The sequence below is a fragment of the Amyelois transitella genome, chromosome 3 (genome assembly GCF_032362555.1).
Source record: "Amyelois transitella isolate CPQ chromosome 3, ilAmyTran1.1, whole genome shotgun sequence".
NCBI lineage: Eukaryota > Metazoa > Arthropoda > Insecta > Lepidoptera > Pyralidae > Amyelois > Amyelois transitella.
The window spans coordinates 586,272-601,852 of record NC_083506.1 but is presented as its reverse complement, the minus strand read 5'-3'; the positions used below and the strand labels follow the sequence as shown (position 1 = coordinate 601,852).

Genomic DNA, 15,581 nt, shown 5'->3' with positions numbered 1-15,581 from the left:
TGCATTGCATACATAATCATCTATGAATGCATATCTCCCTTACAGGATAGATAGAGCCAACAGGCTCGCAAAGACTAAAATGCTCAGATGTGGAAATAGAGTAGCTTACATTAGACCTGACTGTTTTGTTTGTCTCTTTGCCATATATCATCAAAATTGGTTAAATAGTTTATAAGTAAGTTACATCCGTTTTTCGATAAAAGGTTATAAATTAACTAAGGGATAGACTTATAAATTTGGAATTATTCTTTTAGTCGATGGGCTAGCAACCTGTCACTATTTGATTCTCAATTCTATGATTAAACCAAACACCTTTCAAGGCTGTTGACACTGTCTACCCCGTAAGGAATATAGACGTGATTATGTGTATGTTATGTAAGAACTAAATACTACCTATAGGTACTTAGGAAAACTTCTTTCCAAAAAAAATTCATACGCTTTTTAAGCGTTCAAGGCAGTGGCGACTAATTTATTTAATACATGAATTAGAATTACAACTCGCATAATACTGTGCTAAAAAAAAAGGAGCTTTTCATAATGACTTCTATTTTTATCTGGGTTTAAAAATATGGAAGCTCTTACACCTAAAGCATTTCAAAGAACTCTCACTGAGTCTCACTTGGCTAAATATATTTTTATTGTGCCTTTTACAATGATATTTCATTTTTTTTTTTCACAAAGACGGTAGGCTTTGTTGTATGAAAAATTCGCACCAAACGAATGTCTTATAATTTTCTACCAAAGAGCGTAGGTAAGTAATATAATACCTACTACCATTAATCTATTTTTGTTTTCCGGTTATTTATAAATCTCGCGGGCAAATCCAATGAGGGTATTGTTTGAAAATAAAGTAAGATAAGTTTAATAAAATGGTTTAGGCTGAACAAATAACTTTTATCCATCATCATAAGACCGATACAAGTAACTGTACCTACTTGAAAAATATTGCCAAGAAATCGATATAAAGTATAAGGCCAACAGAAGCCACGCATGATTATTAGAATTTCTGCCTGTCTCTATGGTTGTACTCGCAAAACGTTTAAACTATTGCTCCAAATTGAAAGCGGTATTTTTAAAGGTGAACTTTTACGGCGAACGAAGTCGCAGGCAAAATCTAATAAGCACGTAAAATTAAAGAACCTATTTTAAAAAATACAGCTTCATTATTACTTTATTTACTTAATTTTACTGGTGTTTTCAAAGCTCACCCAGTAGGTGTACTTATATAAATAATATACCTAATTGAAAAGTATGATTATTGTCATAAATGTAATTTATTAAATTTGTGATTTAACTCTACAAAAAGAAACGGATTAGTGATGGACGACAATATCGCACCATTGTAATCGAAATTGGAGCAACAAATCGATGAGTCGCAATCGATCATACGATTCGACAGCCAATCGTATAGGAAGCAAACATGTGCCGCTGATTGCAAAGTGTATTTTTATTAAATTATTTTCAGTTTTGCTGCATGATTTTCTTATCTATAGATTTGATGATGAATCGATGTTGGTCAGAACACTCGTTGAATTTATTTGATAAATGATAAATACATGATTGCTTTAAATAAATAATAGAAATTAAATGTAGAGTCACGAGCCGCGAATGTTACAAATATTTCAAAAAAATCGAGTAGGACATTAGCGAATGTTCAATTGTTCGTGAACCATTTTTATGTGAAAAAAGCTGTGATGACATTTATGATGACGTCCTCTTTTACAAATAAGTACCTTCTTTTCGAAGAATATTGTTTATCAACATCTTAACTCAATAGAAAATCTGAGTAAGACGCCCGCCAAGTGCTTACTTGGTTCAAAAGGACTTAGCAATCGATCCCATCTTGAGATACTCTGACCTATTTTTCTTCAACGGAGATGCCCAGCAAAGTCCCTCAAGCAAAAACGCAATTGTTTAATTACGCATTACTTCTGAAACGCAATTAGGGGAAAGGTGTACATAATGATCCCTCTAAGGGAGAAGGCTAATTGTGGCCAAAGTATTGAAGCTAGAGTAAATCTGTAAAAACCTTTGGATAGTTCATTTAATTGGCCGTATTTTGGAATACAACTCTTTGGGCGGCTTTATATTTTCTGTTTTATTTGTGATTTTCCAAACCTCTACTATCATCATCATTTTGTACACCGGGGTGGGTAAAATGATTCCTGGGGTAGGGTTAAAATGATCCCGAGGATTATATTGCCCCCAGAGTAAAAAAATAAACTAAATTAGTTATTCTAATCAGTCTTTATTAGTTTTTTCATATCACAATTGACATTTAACTGTTATAATGCCTGTAATTAGTCAGATCAGTATCTTATATCTTAATATAGCTATAGAAACCCAGTCTTTCAGCCAGTGAAACTTAAAGTTATAAAAAAAGAACTCAACATAATAATTTTAAACGGGCTGTTTTCAATTCAATACCTAACTATGATTAATAGTCTTGTTGAATCAACTACCAAAAAAATTTCAATAACAAAACAAAGAAACCCAGTCTTATGGGTCAATAAATCTGAAACAAAAAACATTTCTAAACCTAATTTAAATATCTGACTATGATTAACAGTCTATTAAAATCAACTACTAGAAAACATTTTAATAATAGGTAAAGGATCAACTTATTCAGAGATCTAATTGCTTCCTTATATTTCCACGGCGATCTACACAAAAGTCGCATATAAAATCATCTTCGTCGTCACTATCGAGTCCAGCGCATGCTTCGTGTCCCCATTTTAAACATTCCACACAGCGGATCCAACCTTCTCCCATAGCGTCTTTTGAATAAGGTTCCGTGCAGAACAAGCACTCTGCGTCCTCTTCTTCTACAGAAGATTCTGACTCATAAGAGTTCCTGGCTGTCCTTGCTCGTCTTCCAATTTTTTGTTTTTTACTGTTCTTCTTTTTATCTCCTTGTTTTTTATTTTCTTTGTTTCCTTGAATCGTTTTTTTTCCTTTGCCAACTCCTTTTCCCTTAGATTTCTTACCCTCTTCTTTTTCTTTCTTTTTTTGCGTTTCTTCTTCTAAATAGCTTTTATAAGGTGTGCTAGTTAAAACCGTTGTATCTATTTTTCGTTTTCTTACATTCTTACTTCTTTTTCCGTCTATTTTTGGCAAAGGTCGAAGGTCTCGTGGAGAATATACACCAAAAGATGTTGATGGTAAATCTAATAATGATTTGGAGGCTGTGACAGTGCCAATCTCTTGAGGTTTTGTAGAATTCAGGGACACTGGTGGATCGTTTTGAATATGAGTATATTCTTGCGAAAGTAATGAAGGTGATGATGTTGGAGTCCTATTTGAATCTAAGATTTGTGGTGAAGATGTTCTACAATCATTTATAAGTAATGTATCTGTCGTATTGGTATCATATACCCCCGACTCAGGTTGTTGTGGATCAGGAACAGCAACTGTTTGATCAACTTGGGCGTCAACAGCGTCGTTTAAAGCAGATTCCGAAGTACTGGGAACCTCGTTTTGAGCAGCCGCTTCCATATCAGTAGTTTCTGCAGCCACAAAGTCCACATCGCCGAAAATATCCTGATTCATAGGACAAATTCCACATTTAGAAAATCCATTTATCGCATTTAATGGCACCGCTGCTCTAAGATAAGCCCCTGCAAAGATTTTTGTAATTTGAAACACTGACACCACTCTTCCCGGATTATTATTCATCCACTTTTCTAATTCCTGATTATGATAGACGCTGAGAGGATACATTACTCCTACATCCAGGGGCTGTAGTTTATGCGTGCAATGTGGAGGCAAGCATAAAATTGTGACGTGATTTTCTCTGGCTTTTAATACCACATTCAAGTTTTTGGTGTGCGACAAATGCCCATCTAAAATTAAAAGGACTGGATCATCTGCCGAAGGCTTCGCATGAGCTAAAAAATGATCAAACCATTGATCAAAAACTTCAAGTTTCATCCAACCACTTGAATTGCATGCATAAGCAGATCCTGGGGGTGCACCATCCATTAATTCTATCTTCATTCTTACTCTTCGAAATATAAACATCGGTGGTAAAAATGTACCAGCTGCGGAACAACAAATAACCGCTGTTGTCGTCTCACCTCTTTCAGCCGAAGTAACTCTTGCCACTTGTTTACGACCAGCTTTAGCGAATACTTTTGTGTTTTTTGTTGGCACTGTACATATGCTAGTCTCATCAACATTGAATATTCTGTGTGGATGGAAATGATGTTTTTCTTGAATGTCTTTTAACACAGAAAAGAATTTATCAACGACAGGTTTATTAAAGGCTCTAGCTCGTGCTGCTGATGTTGATTCTGGACTTCGGAGAGCTATATCGGGATGCCGTTTTCTAAAACCTCTCAACCAATCAACACCGGCTCTTTCTTTCTCAGTTGAAAATGGATGCTTAATGTTGTTCTTCGTCGCCAGCTGATACGCCAGAGAAAGTACATCTTGTTTGGTTAGGCCATACATCCTAGATTCCATGTCTGTTATGTGCTGAATTAGTTCTTTTTCTTGATCAGGTGAAAACACCGTTTGTTTACTTCCTAGGGTCTTAACTGCGCCAACAGCAACTTTATTTTTGCCTTTGGCTCTTCTTTTCAGGCTCATCACAGGTACCGAGAACTGCTTGCTGGCTGTTTTATATGGCATGCCTTTTTTTACTTCTTCGAGTGCTCGTGACATAGCCTCCTCGCTCCATTTTTGCCGGTCTGTCTTTCTTTGATAATTTCGCGGCATCTGCAAATGATATATAAAAACTATACATGCTACACACACTTAAATTTCGACATACATATACACACACACTCACACATACACACGTACATAAACATACAAAAACGTATATTATATTTTTATGTTCAAAAAAACCAAAAGTGAAGGGGTAAAATGATCCTGGGATCATTTTACACTCATACGCAGGGATCGTTTGACCCCAAATACAATTTTTTTTTTATTATTGAAAAGTAACCTCAATTTGTCGCCTTAGCGAAATCGAACCGCACTTAAACAACACTTGATTATGATTCAAAGTCGAAAATAAAACGTTAATTCACTGAAATACAACACCATCCAAATAATACAACATTGATTTGACGCTTACCTTACATTGAACACAGCAATTTTCTTTTTTTTTATATTAATCGGCGCACGATGCTTAGACCGCCATGATATTTCACTGGTGAACTGAGCGGGGAGCGGGGAAGACGTTTGCATATAAATCTAATAGATGGCACTAGTAATTTACCGACAACGATGGGGAATCATTTGACCTCGAGGAATCATTTTGTACACCTATCCCCTAATTTTTGGATATAATGGCTAACAAAAGCCCGGGGCTTTGTCTGTATAAAACATTATTAAAGTTTACTTCAGTTTCTGTATTTTGAGAAATCATTCTGTAAACGATACATGGTACGACAATTCCATGCGAGATTAAGATTTAACTTATACGGTCTTGTAAATAACACCTATTAGATTCGTTATCAATATGTGGATCTTTTTCAACCCCTGCACTAGGCAAATATATATAACCTCACACTTTTACAAAAATTAGGATATCAACAACAGTTATTAATATGAAAAATGTTCCAATTATATTTGCATAGGACATTTGACCGCCATGCCCCATTGATTTCATATAACTTATACGTGCCAATATTGTATGCACGTATGGCTAGTGTTGTTGACTGACACTTGTAGTGTAATGGGATCCATTGTACTACATTTTATGATATTGCAATTTTACTGAGTTAATTCCTCATTAAATATTTCTCCAAACAGAACATTAATATTGGACTACAAATAATCATAAGTCATACGCTTTAATTCGTAACGTTTCTTTTTGTTTTACACCTGGATATGTAAATTCCATTGACTATTCCCTTTTATTAAATTCAACTTTCACGAGCATTGCAAGCTACTATCCAGTTCTGATCTGCATTTTAAATTGATACTGAAAAGTGTTAAATAAGAGAAAGTACTATAGTACTATTTTTCGAAGAATCGTTACAATGAATCATCGTTTATTATATAAACGATGTAAAAAATCTCAAGCTCACGCCCGACTGATACTGAACAAACTAACTCAATTAAAATCTTCAGAAAGGAAAATAAAATAAACTTTCTATAATTGGATCATTCCATTCGGTAGTTGAGATCACCCTAAACCACTTTCAATAAAGCGATATCACTGACCATACCGCTTTATTGCTTAACAATTAGCTTCGACCCCCTACCCTGTAATGCAATCATCCCTATAAACTCACCATAAGGTACCATCACTTGCGGGAACCCAACTGACCAGTGGACTGACCGATATTAACGTCTGGTCAAAGAAAACAAGTGTATTTTCATCAAAGTAACGATCGCCAGTTGTACAAGTGTAGTGGTCAGTCAAAAAATAATATGCATAATGAGATTTTGATGAAACAATAATAAAATTTTATGTAGGTTGGTGGTACTTGTTAAGTATTGAATTTACGTAAGAAAATTTATAAGGTCAACCCTAACGAGTTTTATGTAAATACATTAACCACAATGATTTTGGTAGATAATAATTACTTACTACTTAAGTATATAAACGATCGGATTTCTCCTTTTGTCTTCAAGCCGTGTGTCGTAATGTCGTCAAACGTAAATAACAATACAACAATATTATTATGACCTAGTTAACTGGCAGTAAAATTTAAATCATCTATGAAAATCACATAATCATAAAACTGTATTCATAAATATACCAGTTGTAACCAAATAATAAATCAAGAATTACTCAATAAAATTATGCAATCGGCAATTCTGCTAAATTTACAACAGTCAACATCTCGTAAATTTATAATCGAATTAATCGGCACGGGATCGGTTAATCGAATAAAGTGCTTGCCCAATGAATGGCGACTAATGACAACGCGTGGCTGACAATTATAAAGTACGCCCCATCACTACAAGTGGCCTAACTATTATTTTAATTCGAAATTCAAATTGTTCAATATCTTTTTATACATTGGAATGGCATAACAATATTTTCACATTTCTTTATTTTTATTTATCAGAAACTTTAAAACACTTTGTTACATATGTCCGTTATGTCTGACACAGGAAAAAGGAGTAAGTATTCCTTTTTCCTGTATACCTACTAATGTAATTTATTAAATTGATACTTTTTAAAATTTTAATACTGGTTAACTTTAAATGTCCTGTTCATACTTATGATTTAATCGACATTTTTAAAGCATTATACCTTCGATAAAAAATAAAAAAACATTATACCTACCTACTGTCATTAATTCGTAAATATTCATACTAATTTCAACGCAATAATAAACAGCACTGACATAAGTTTTAGTTCTATTTCAAAATTTTGAACTACAATGAACTGTCACGCCTCTCGTCCCAACCCAAAGCTACACAAAGGTGGACAACCATAACGAAGCTTTTAAAAGCTTTTAATTGCTTTAAATCATTTAATATTCATACTTTTTGATTTGTGACAACTGACATCTGAGTGTGACGAATGATGCTGATAGAATTGAAATTATTATTTTATTTTTACATTGTCAACTAATATAAAATTACTTTAAAATTAATTTATCTTGTTTCCATTCAAAGATTCGCTCTATTTTATAGCATCTTATTATTATTATTTCTATGCTAAAATTCATCATAGTTTTTATGGTGGCTATAAATACTTGACATTTTCCTTAATTATTTTTTGGTTATATAGAAGAAGTTATTTGTAAAATCTATGAAGAGAAGAGCTTAAGCGATAAGTCCACATTGTGCATAATGCAGGATCTTGATCAAAAGGAACAACCTGTCTCCTCTGCAAAGAGATAAGGATGTAACCAGAATTTACGCCAGAAGGAAAAAGACTGATTCGGTTATAGTTTTTGCCGGTTTACTTTGAGGGTCTGACGGCTATCATAACGCCATCTGTTTTTGATATTACTAAAAACTAAGCAGAAACCCACAGACGAATGTACAAACGTTTCGTTCTAAATTTTGCTACAAGATGGCAGCAATAAAATGAGTTATTTTATTATTGTATTAATTTTTTTTTATTTTAAGCAATATAAAGGTTGTAATGAAATGTCTCTTTGATAAGGTTAATCGTTTTGTATTTTTATTTTCTTTCCTCTTGGTTTCCTTTTGATACCAATTTTGGGCATGTTTCCGTTTTGTTTGACTGTCAATACTGACATTAAAGTTTGACATTGACATTTTTTTCTCATTTACTGATTGCAGTTTGCAGATGTCTTGTAGCGCGTAAATACAGTTCGGAAAACTATTGATTTTAGCCGAAATCTGTGTAAATGTGTGTTTTCTTTCAACAAGACCTAATGCGGGCCTAATTTGCTAGTCTTAAAATTGTGAAAAAATTGTAACGACATCTAGATGTCCACACAATCTAAAACAATGCCGACAATCGAACTCAAAGTTTATGTGCGAGTGGTAGCCCTTGTTTTCTCCGTAAGTTTTATGTAAACATGCCTAATGGCATATTGTTTTCATTTTACACTTCAGGTAACCAGGTTTTAGGGTTTAGTGGAAAACAGTAAATAACTCGTTATGCTTTGTTCCAACACTTGAACAAATATTGTTAAAAAAAGATTTTAAATTCCTGCATGTTTATATATTCATCCTAGTTTTCAACCTTAATTATAAATTATAATCTACATTAACTTTTTAAATTTCTTTATTTGCAAAATATCAGATTCTTGAAATATTAGATTAACAAAAAATCTAATTTTCAATATAGCTGAATGGACAAAAGTAATATTAATTTCACGTCCACATACTCCTCCATGTTGGTTTATTTTTAAGAAACCATAATTTATTGATATAATTAAATAACATAACAAAATAAGTAAATAAAAGTGGTTTTGTTGACTGGAAGAAATTCAAATTTGGATATGTCCACCACATTATACATATTCTAAATCCAATGACTGTTTTATAAGTCGTTATATTTCTTTTTATGTGCAAATAGAGTTTACAAACAAGCCGTGTGGTTCCCGGCACCAATACAAAAAAGAATAGGACCACTCCATCTCTTTCCCATGGATGTCGTAAAAGGCGACTAAGGAATAGGCTTACAAACTTGGGATTCTTTTTAGGCGATGGGCTAGCAACCTGTCACTATTTGAATCTCAATTCTATCATTAAGCCAAATAGCTGAAAGTGGCCATTCAGTCTTTTCAAGACTATTGGCTCTGTCTACCCCGCAAGGGATATAGACGTGACAATATGTATGTATGTATGTATGCAAACAAAAATGTAAGCACAAATAAAAACAATATCAAATAATAGAAAATATGTGGATTATAGTAGATTATAATTATACCTCAATTATATATAGTTTATAATTATACCTAAATTATGAACACTTTGAAGTCTCCATTATTTATATATTAGTTCCTTTATTTATATATTAGTGCCGTGTGGTTCCCGGCACCAATACAAAAAAGAATAGGACCACTCCATCTCTTTCCCATGGATGTCGTAAAAGCCGACTAAGGGGTAGGCTTATCAACTTGGGATTCTTCTTTTAGGCGATGGGCTAGCAACCTGTCACTATTTGAATCTCAATCCTATCTTAAAGCCAAATAGCTGAACGTGGCCTATCAGTCTTTACAAGACTGTAGGCTCTGTCTACCCCCCAAGGGATATAGACGTGATTATATGTATGTATGTATGTTTCTTTAATTATTCTCATATAAGTCCCCATAATTAATGTTTCTGCTACTTAACATTTAATAGAAAACAAATAGGATACCTAATTAATGATAAATAACTATTTACATAAGTTTATTGCTTAAATTGTTTTGTGTTTATGTTCAATTTAGATATCATTGAAACATTCGTTATGTTATCTCTGTATATTGACAAATCTTAGCATAGGCTTTTTCCAGTAGCTATGTTGTATGGCATGTTGATATAATAAAAGTAGTAAATAACACCTACAAATAATCATTACAAAAAAAAAATCAACAGAATTTAGTTTTTTCTTCTTTTTATTGTAATTTTTATTTACTTACCATGAGCACTGAAGACTAAGTTTAGTTCTAAGTCAGTTCTTCGAAAATGCTCAAGCTAGCGCTCAAGTGTTTTAGAACTGACTTAAGTCCTGACTCAAGCGTTTCAAAACTGCTAGAGCGTCGAATCGAGCGTTTTGACGCCGACTCGAGCATTTTTACAACACTAGTCACCTGTAGTACATATATTATAGCCTATAAAACCCGTAGATAATTTACCATTTAAACAATAATAATCAGTTCAGTAATTTTGCAAATCAGGCCTAACATACAGACAAACAAATAATATTCAATATTATAAAGCTAAAGAGTTTGTTTAAACGTGCTTATCTCAGGAAGTACTGGTTGGAATTGAAAAATTATTTTTGTGTTGAATAGACCATTTATCGAGAAAGGCTTTAGGCTATATAACATCACGCTGCAACTATTAGGAGCGAAGAAATAATGGAAAATGTTAATTAAAAATGGGGGAAATTATTCATCCTTGAAGGCTTCAATATAACTATTCCATGCGGACGAAGTCGCGGGCACAGCTAGTACATAAATAAAATAATTGCATTTTTAGTCATATGATAATTAGTATTATAGTAAATTAATCCAAAATGTTGAAAACTTTTCCACTGGCCCTATCAGTATTAACACCGAATTAACACAATAGGTATAGCCATTTTTATTTTCTTCAGTTTTTCCTCTTTTAAATATAACTATTGAATTTTCAGATATCTGCATCAACTGCATTCGTGTTGGCGCTGCTTCGTTTGTTGTATCCGCATTTGTTCTATCTTGATCCTTTAGCTGGGAGCGATGTTGGTTAGTATTTTAATAAAATGACAGCACTTTATCATAGTGTGCATAGCTCTTAATGATAGAATTGAGATTCAAACAGTGACAGGTTGCCAGCCGATCGCTTCAAAGAAGAATCCCAAGTTTATAAGCTTATTCCTTAGTCGCCTTTTACGACATCTATAAGAACGAGATGGAGTCTAATACATCCATAGGAAGCAAATTAAGTGGTTCTATTTTTAAGTGCCTGGAACCATAAATTACCCCCCTAAAATAATATAATTTGATTACCAAATCCCACAGGTATCCCCCTAAAGTAATATAATTTGATGTCAATCCCACAGGTATCCACTACTTCGTATCGGGTCTGATGATAGTGACAAGCGCGATCGGCTTCCTCAACTCCTGCCTGGTGATGCAGCGCAACGCCGCGCAGAACGCCGGCCGGAACATCACCACGTGGCTCCTGTTCGATTCCCTGTTCGAGACCAGCCGGGTGGTGTACGTGTTTGTGTGTGAGATCGTGCTGAAGGGCAAGGGGCCGGCGCAGCTGTATGAGTTGCTCATCAGCGCAGCTCAATATTGTAAGATTGATGTTTTATCTACATACATACATAATTATGCCGTGCCGTGTGGTTCTCGGCACCAATACAAAAAAGAATGGGACCACTCCATCTCTTTCCCATGGATGTCGTAAAAGGCGACTATGGGATAGGCTTACATACTTGAGATTCTTTTTTAGGCGCTGGGCTAGCAACCTGTCACTATTTGAATCTCAATTCTATCTTAAAACCAAATAGCTGAACGTGGCTTATCAGTCTTGACTACATACATACATACATATAATCACGTCTATATCCCTTGCGGGGTAGACAGAGCCAACAGTCTTGAAAAGATTAAGTGGCCACGTTTAGCTGTTTGGCTGAATTGAGATTCAAATAGCGACAGGTTGCTAGCACATCGCCTACAAGAAGAATCTCTAGTTTATTAAGGCTTTTCCTTAGTCGTCGTTTGCGACTTCCATGGGAAATAGATGGAGTGGTCCTATTCTTGCTGGGAACCACACGCCAGCATTAAAATCTGTTCAGCGTAAAAGCATTATAGACTTAATTATGAATTCGCATTTTCAGAATTAATCATTAATTTTTTAATTTAATTTCCAGTGCTGGACAGCTTTCTCTACTGCCAAATGATTCTCAGACACTAACACACGGTGAATCTCTTCTCGTTGCGCTCGCTAGAGGGCGCGCTGGTAGTAACGCCAGTGACGTCACATCTCAGCTAAGGTATACTCAACTCTGGAGTGAGCGTTTGTGTCGCCAAAGCAATATGGGACTACTATGTGATTATGGCTAGCAGTGGTATGTAGCTATATATGTATTTTACATACATGCGAAGTTTCTAATATATCAGTTAAATTATTTAAAATCCATTATTTTTCTGCTGTCAATGTAAAAGGGTTAAAAGTAATTTTAACAATATGATAACAGGAACTTAAAAATGGGAATTAATTATAAAAAATAAAAAAGGCACCGTCAGCAATATTGTAAAATTATAAATTATTTACTACAGAATATCTGGAAAAAAAATATACAAGTACTTAAGACACAGAAAAAGAAAAAAAAGGCGGACGGAGTTTTACAAAACGGAAAAATGAAGCATACTAATTGTATGCCCAATGTATATTTCACATGCACACTCTCACTAATAGTGTGATAGTCGACCGCCATTACGTCATAGATTATCACACGAAATAGATGCGTACAATGCCGCCATTACGATGCTTCACTTTTTTTCATGCCACACTACGTCTACCTTTTTTTCAATGTCTATGTACTTAGACATTTCTCTCAGGGTAAGCAAAATCGCTATTGATAACTATCATTTGCTTTTTTCTGAAAATAATAGAAGCAAGCAACTAATTAATATAGAACGCTCTACACTTGAATAGAATCTATGAGCAGATAAGGCAGGCGTTTATACCAGCATTGTATAAATATAAGAGACATTGTAAAGTGGCCTGTTACCTCGGTCCTGATTCTCTTAACTGAATAATAGACGAGGCAGGAAGGGCGATGATCCTATTTGCAACCGTGCGATAGATATGCAAATATATTGTTATATCATCTTCATAGTTATAACTGTAATCTACTGTACAGTCAATGGCATATCAAGTTATAAGCATGGAACTCAATGACGCAGTAATAGAGGCGAATTTGCAGTGAATTTGGGTAGGTTAGATATATATGTATGCTGTTTACCGTTGCTGCCGTATTTTATATGCAATCTAGCTTTTGCGCGGGGCTTCGCTCCCATGGGAATTTCAAGAAAAAAGTCCTGCCTAAAGGTCTTATCTACATGCGTACCAAATTTCGTCAAAATCGTTACAGTGATTTTTGAGTTTATTCTTTAATTACATACAATTATTATAAGTGTGGATAAAGTTATTTGTTTATAAGAGCAATATGAAGATTATTCCCCAAAGCATTGGACAGCAGTAAGATAATTGTGTGTGCTGCCTCTAATGAGCTGAGATATCTAATAATAGATTTTGCCCGTCTGAAACGAATTAAATCAATTCTATATTGTTAAAAAAATACATTGTCTGTCAGTCTCTCAGTAATGAGAGTTTAAGCAAATATGAATTTATAGGCAACAATGTCAATACTCAAACTGTACTCAGAGATTCCACTAACACTGTGATTGAATCTTAGGATAATGATGCTTTAAGACAGGTATTTAAAGTAATTCTAAGATTATTTAACATTCCAAAGATGTTATTCTATTGTAAACATAATTACTAGATTAGAAGAATTAAGCGTTAGGTATTTTATTTGTAACCATAAGTGAGCTCGATTGAGAGCCTTATGTCATTGGATTATAGTCGGTTTTAGTTTATACAGGTATACTAATTAGGTTAGTTTAATTAGATTTTTTGATGTTTAGTGGTTAATAAAAATCGGCCCATTAGCATGTTCATATCGCATTCACCTGTCAAAAGTAAAGAACTCATACCAACCATTTCAAGATATTGTCACAAACTTTCGCATTTACAGTATTGGTAGGTCGGTTATTACAGTAAGTATTTTTCATTTTCCGAATCTGCATAAGGCTCCTTTATACAGTCCGATTGGTATTATTTCACTTCTACATTTTATAAAGTCTACGTGTATTAATAGATAAAAATATTGTAATAGTTATTAGAGTATGTTTGGTACACTATTTATTCAGAAACCATGATCAAAAATGGGTGAGGTTTCCGTATAAGTCCATCTTTATTTTCACGTGTATTGATAGATAAAAATATTTGAATAGTCATAAGAGTGTGTTTGATACACATTTTTTTTAAACCATGATTTAATAAGTTTAGGTTGCGGAGGTCAGATGGGGGTCGCTTTCTCTAAAAATCTGATTCTGATGGTAGTCAGGGCCGTCCTGGGCTCCTCCCCAGAGAGGTGAAGACTCAACCGGGTCTAACGCCAGGGGGACGACATATGAGAGTATGTTTGGTATACTATATATCTGGTATATATTAGGTACTATTTATTTAGTTTTTAAGTGAATTTATGAAATGAAAAGTCTAATATGCAAAGGTTATAAACCAAATTTATAACAGTATTAGGATAACTGTGGTCGTATAATATTAAGAAACCTATGTAAGAACACTTCTTCGACATAAGCACTATTTTATTTCTTTAAGTTTTCATCTTTATTTTTATGGTTTCAACTTGAATTCAAATTGCATCTTTTTTTTCATTTTATAATGTTCTCGACAGATCTCTTTATCGAAGACTGTGAATCTAGGAATTAGGTAGGTATATAAAGCTTATTGGTATGTTTTTCCCCACCTACAGCGCATCTTTTATGTTATGAGCCACTGTATCTGGTAAGCAGCGGTGGTAAGAATTATTTTTTAAGCGATTGCGTTAAACATCTTTTTAATTATGAAAATAAACATCAAAATATTTCTTGCCAACTTTATTTATAACATCTTATTGTATTTTCAGATTTGAACTGTGATTTTATTTTATCTTTAGTAAAGACAAGGTAGTACTCAAGTTAGTTTTATCTTTTATAAAGCAATGAGTCTGTATCGTGTATCTTGATTTACTAACCTCTGTACTTTCTTTTGATTTTATCTAAAACTGTTAAACTCAGGTTAATGTTAAGTTTTATATAGATATTATGTTGTTTGGCCGCATAATTATTTGCTACCGCCATCAATTATATCATCACTAGTGAAACTAGAATAAGTTTAGTTCTAATTTGTTAAAATAAATTACGTATTTAATACTCAAAAAACGAAATTGTTACTCCTAAATTGTACTAGTCAAAATTGTAAGTTATTTTAGGTAAACGATTGGGTAAATGAAACAAATTTTCAGTTTTTTTCATTTTAATCAGTGAGTCAGTCAAAAAATATAATGCGTACAGCTATCAACACTTCAACAGGCTACCTCTGCATGTGCACTCACACTACAACAAACTATACAAAGTTCCGATGGCACACCTATTTAGAAAACGCATTGATAAATATATTTACTCAATTTATCCTGCGGCTTGCCAACTATTAGTAACGTTCTACCTGTATGGAATTATTATATGTTATAAAATATCTTTAATTTGTGACCGCAAAAAATAATAATTTTTATTTAAGCCTTAAACTGAAATATGAAGGAAGATGAAGTCTTAAGTTTTACTTTTTAGTCTGTCGAGTCTTTCACGAACTATGCTTCGTTTAAAAAAATACCTTATTTTTCTTCTCTTTGTTTTTATTATATATTT

At 33.7% G+C, this 15,581-nt stretch overlaps 2 protein-coding genes across 2 annotated transcripts; one reads left to right on the top strand and one right to left on the bottom strand.

Moving 5' to 3' along the window:
* Window positions 1-2,625: 2,625 nt before the first annotated feature.
* LOC132902618 (tigger transposable element-derived protein 6-like) lies at window positions 2,626-5,275 on the bottom strand. Its single transcript, XM_060948484.1, has 3 exons — window positions 5,084-5,275; window positions 2,988-4,719; window positions 2,626-2,825 (listed from the first exon to the last, which is right to left on the bottom strand). The coding sequence occupies exons 2-3, from the start codon at window positions 4,717-4,719 to the stop codon at window positions 2,626-2,628; spliced, it is 1,932 nt and encodes a 643-aa protein (XP_060804467.1). The 5' UTR covers window positions 5,084-5,275.
* A 2,967-nt stretch (window positions 5,276-8,242) lies between these two features.
* Window positions 8,243-15,526, top strand: LOC106133366 (uncharacterized). The gene is made up of 4 exons (XM_013333070.2): window positions 8,243-8,448; window positions 10,733-10,823; window positions 11,141-11,380; window positions 11,960-15,526. Exons 1-4 carry the CDS (start codon window positions 8,374-8,376, stop codon window positions 12,001-12,003), a joined length of 450 nt encoding a protein of 149 aa, XP_013188524.1. The 5' UTR covers window positions 8,243-8,373; the 3' UTR covers window positions 12,004-15,526.
* Window positions 15,527-15,581: the final 55 nt, after the last annotated feature.

Coding starts and splice junctions, on each gene's coding strand:
- LOC132902618 (XM_060948484.1), bottom strand. CDS start 4,719: ATGCCGCGAAATTATCAAAGAAAGACAGACCGGCAAAAATGGAGCGAG. Junction 2,826..2,987: donor AAAGAAAGAAAAAGAAGAGG/GTAAGAAATCTA, acceptor AATCTTCTGTAG/AAGAAGAGGACGCAGAGTGC.
- LOC106133366 (XM_013333070.2), top strand. CDS start 8,374: ATGTCCACACAATCTAAAACAATGCCGACAATCGAACTCAAAGTTTAT. Junction 10,824..11,140: donor TTTAGCTGGGAGCGATGTTG/GTTAGTATTTTA, acceptor TCAATCCCACAG/GTATCCACTACTTCGTATCG. Junction 11,381..11,959: donor CATCAGCGCAGCTCAATATT/GTAAGATTGATG, acceptor TTTAATTTCCAG/TGCTGGACAGCTTTCTCTAC.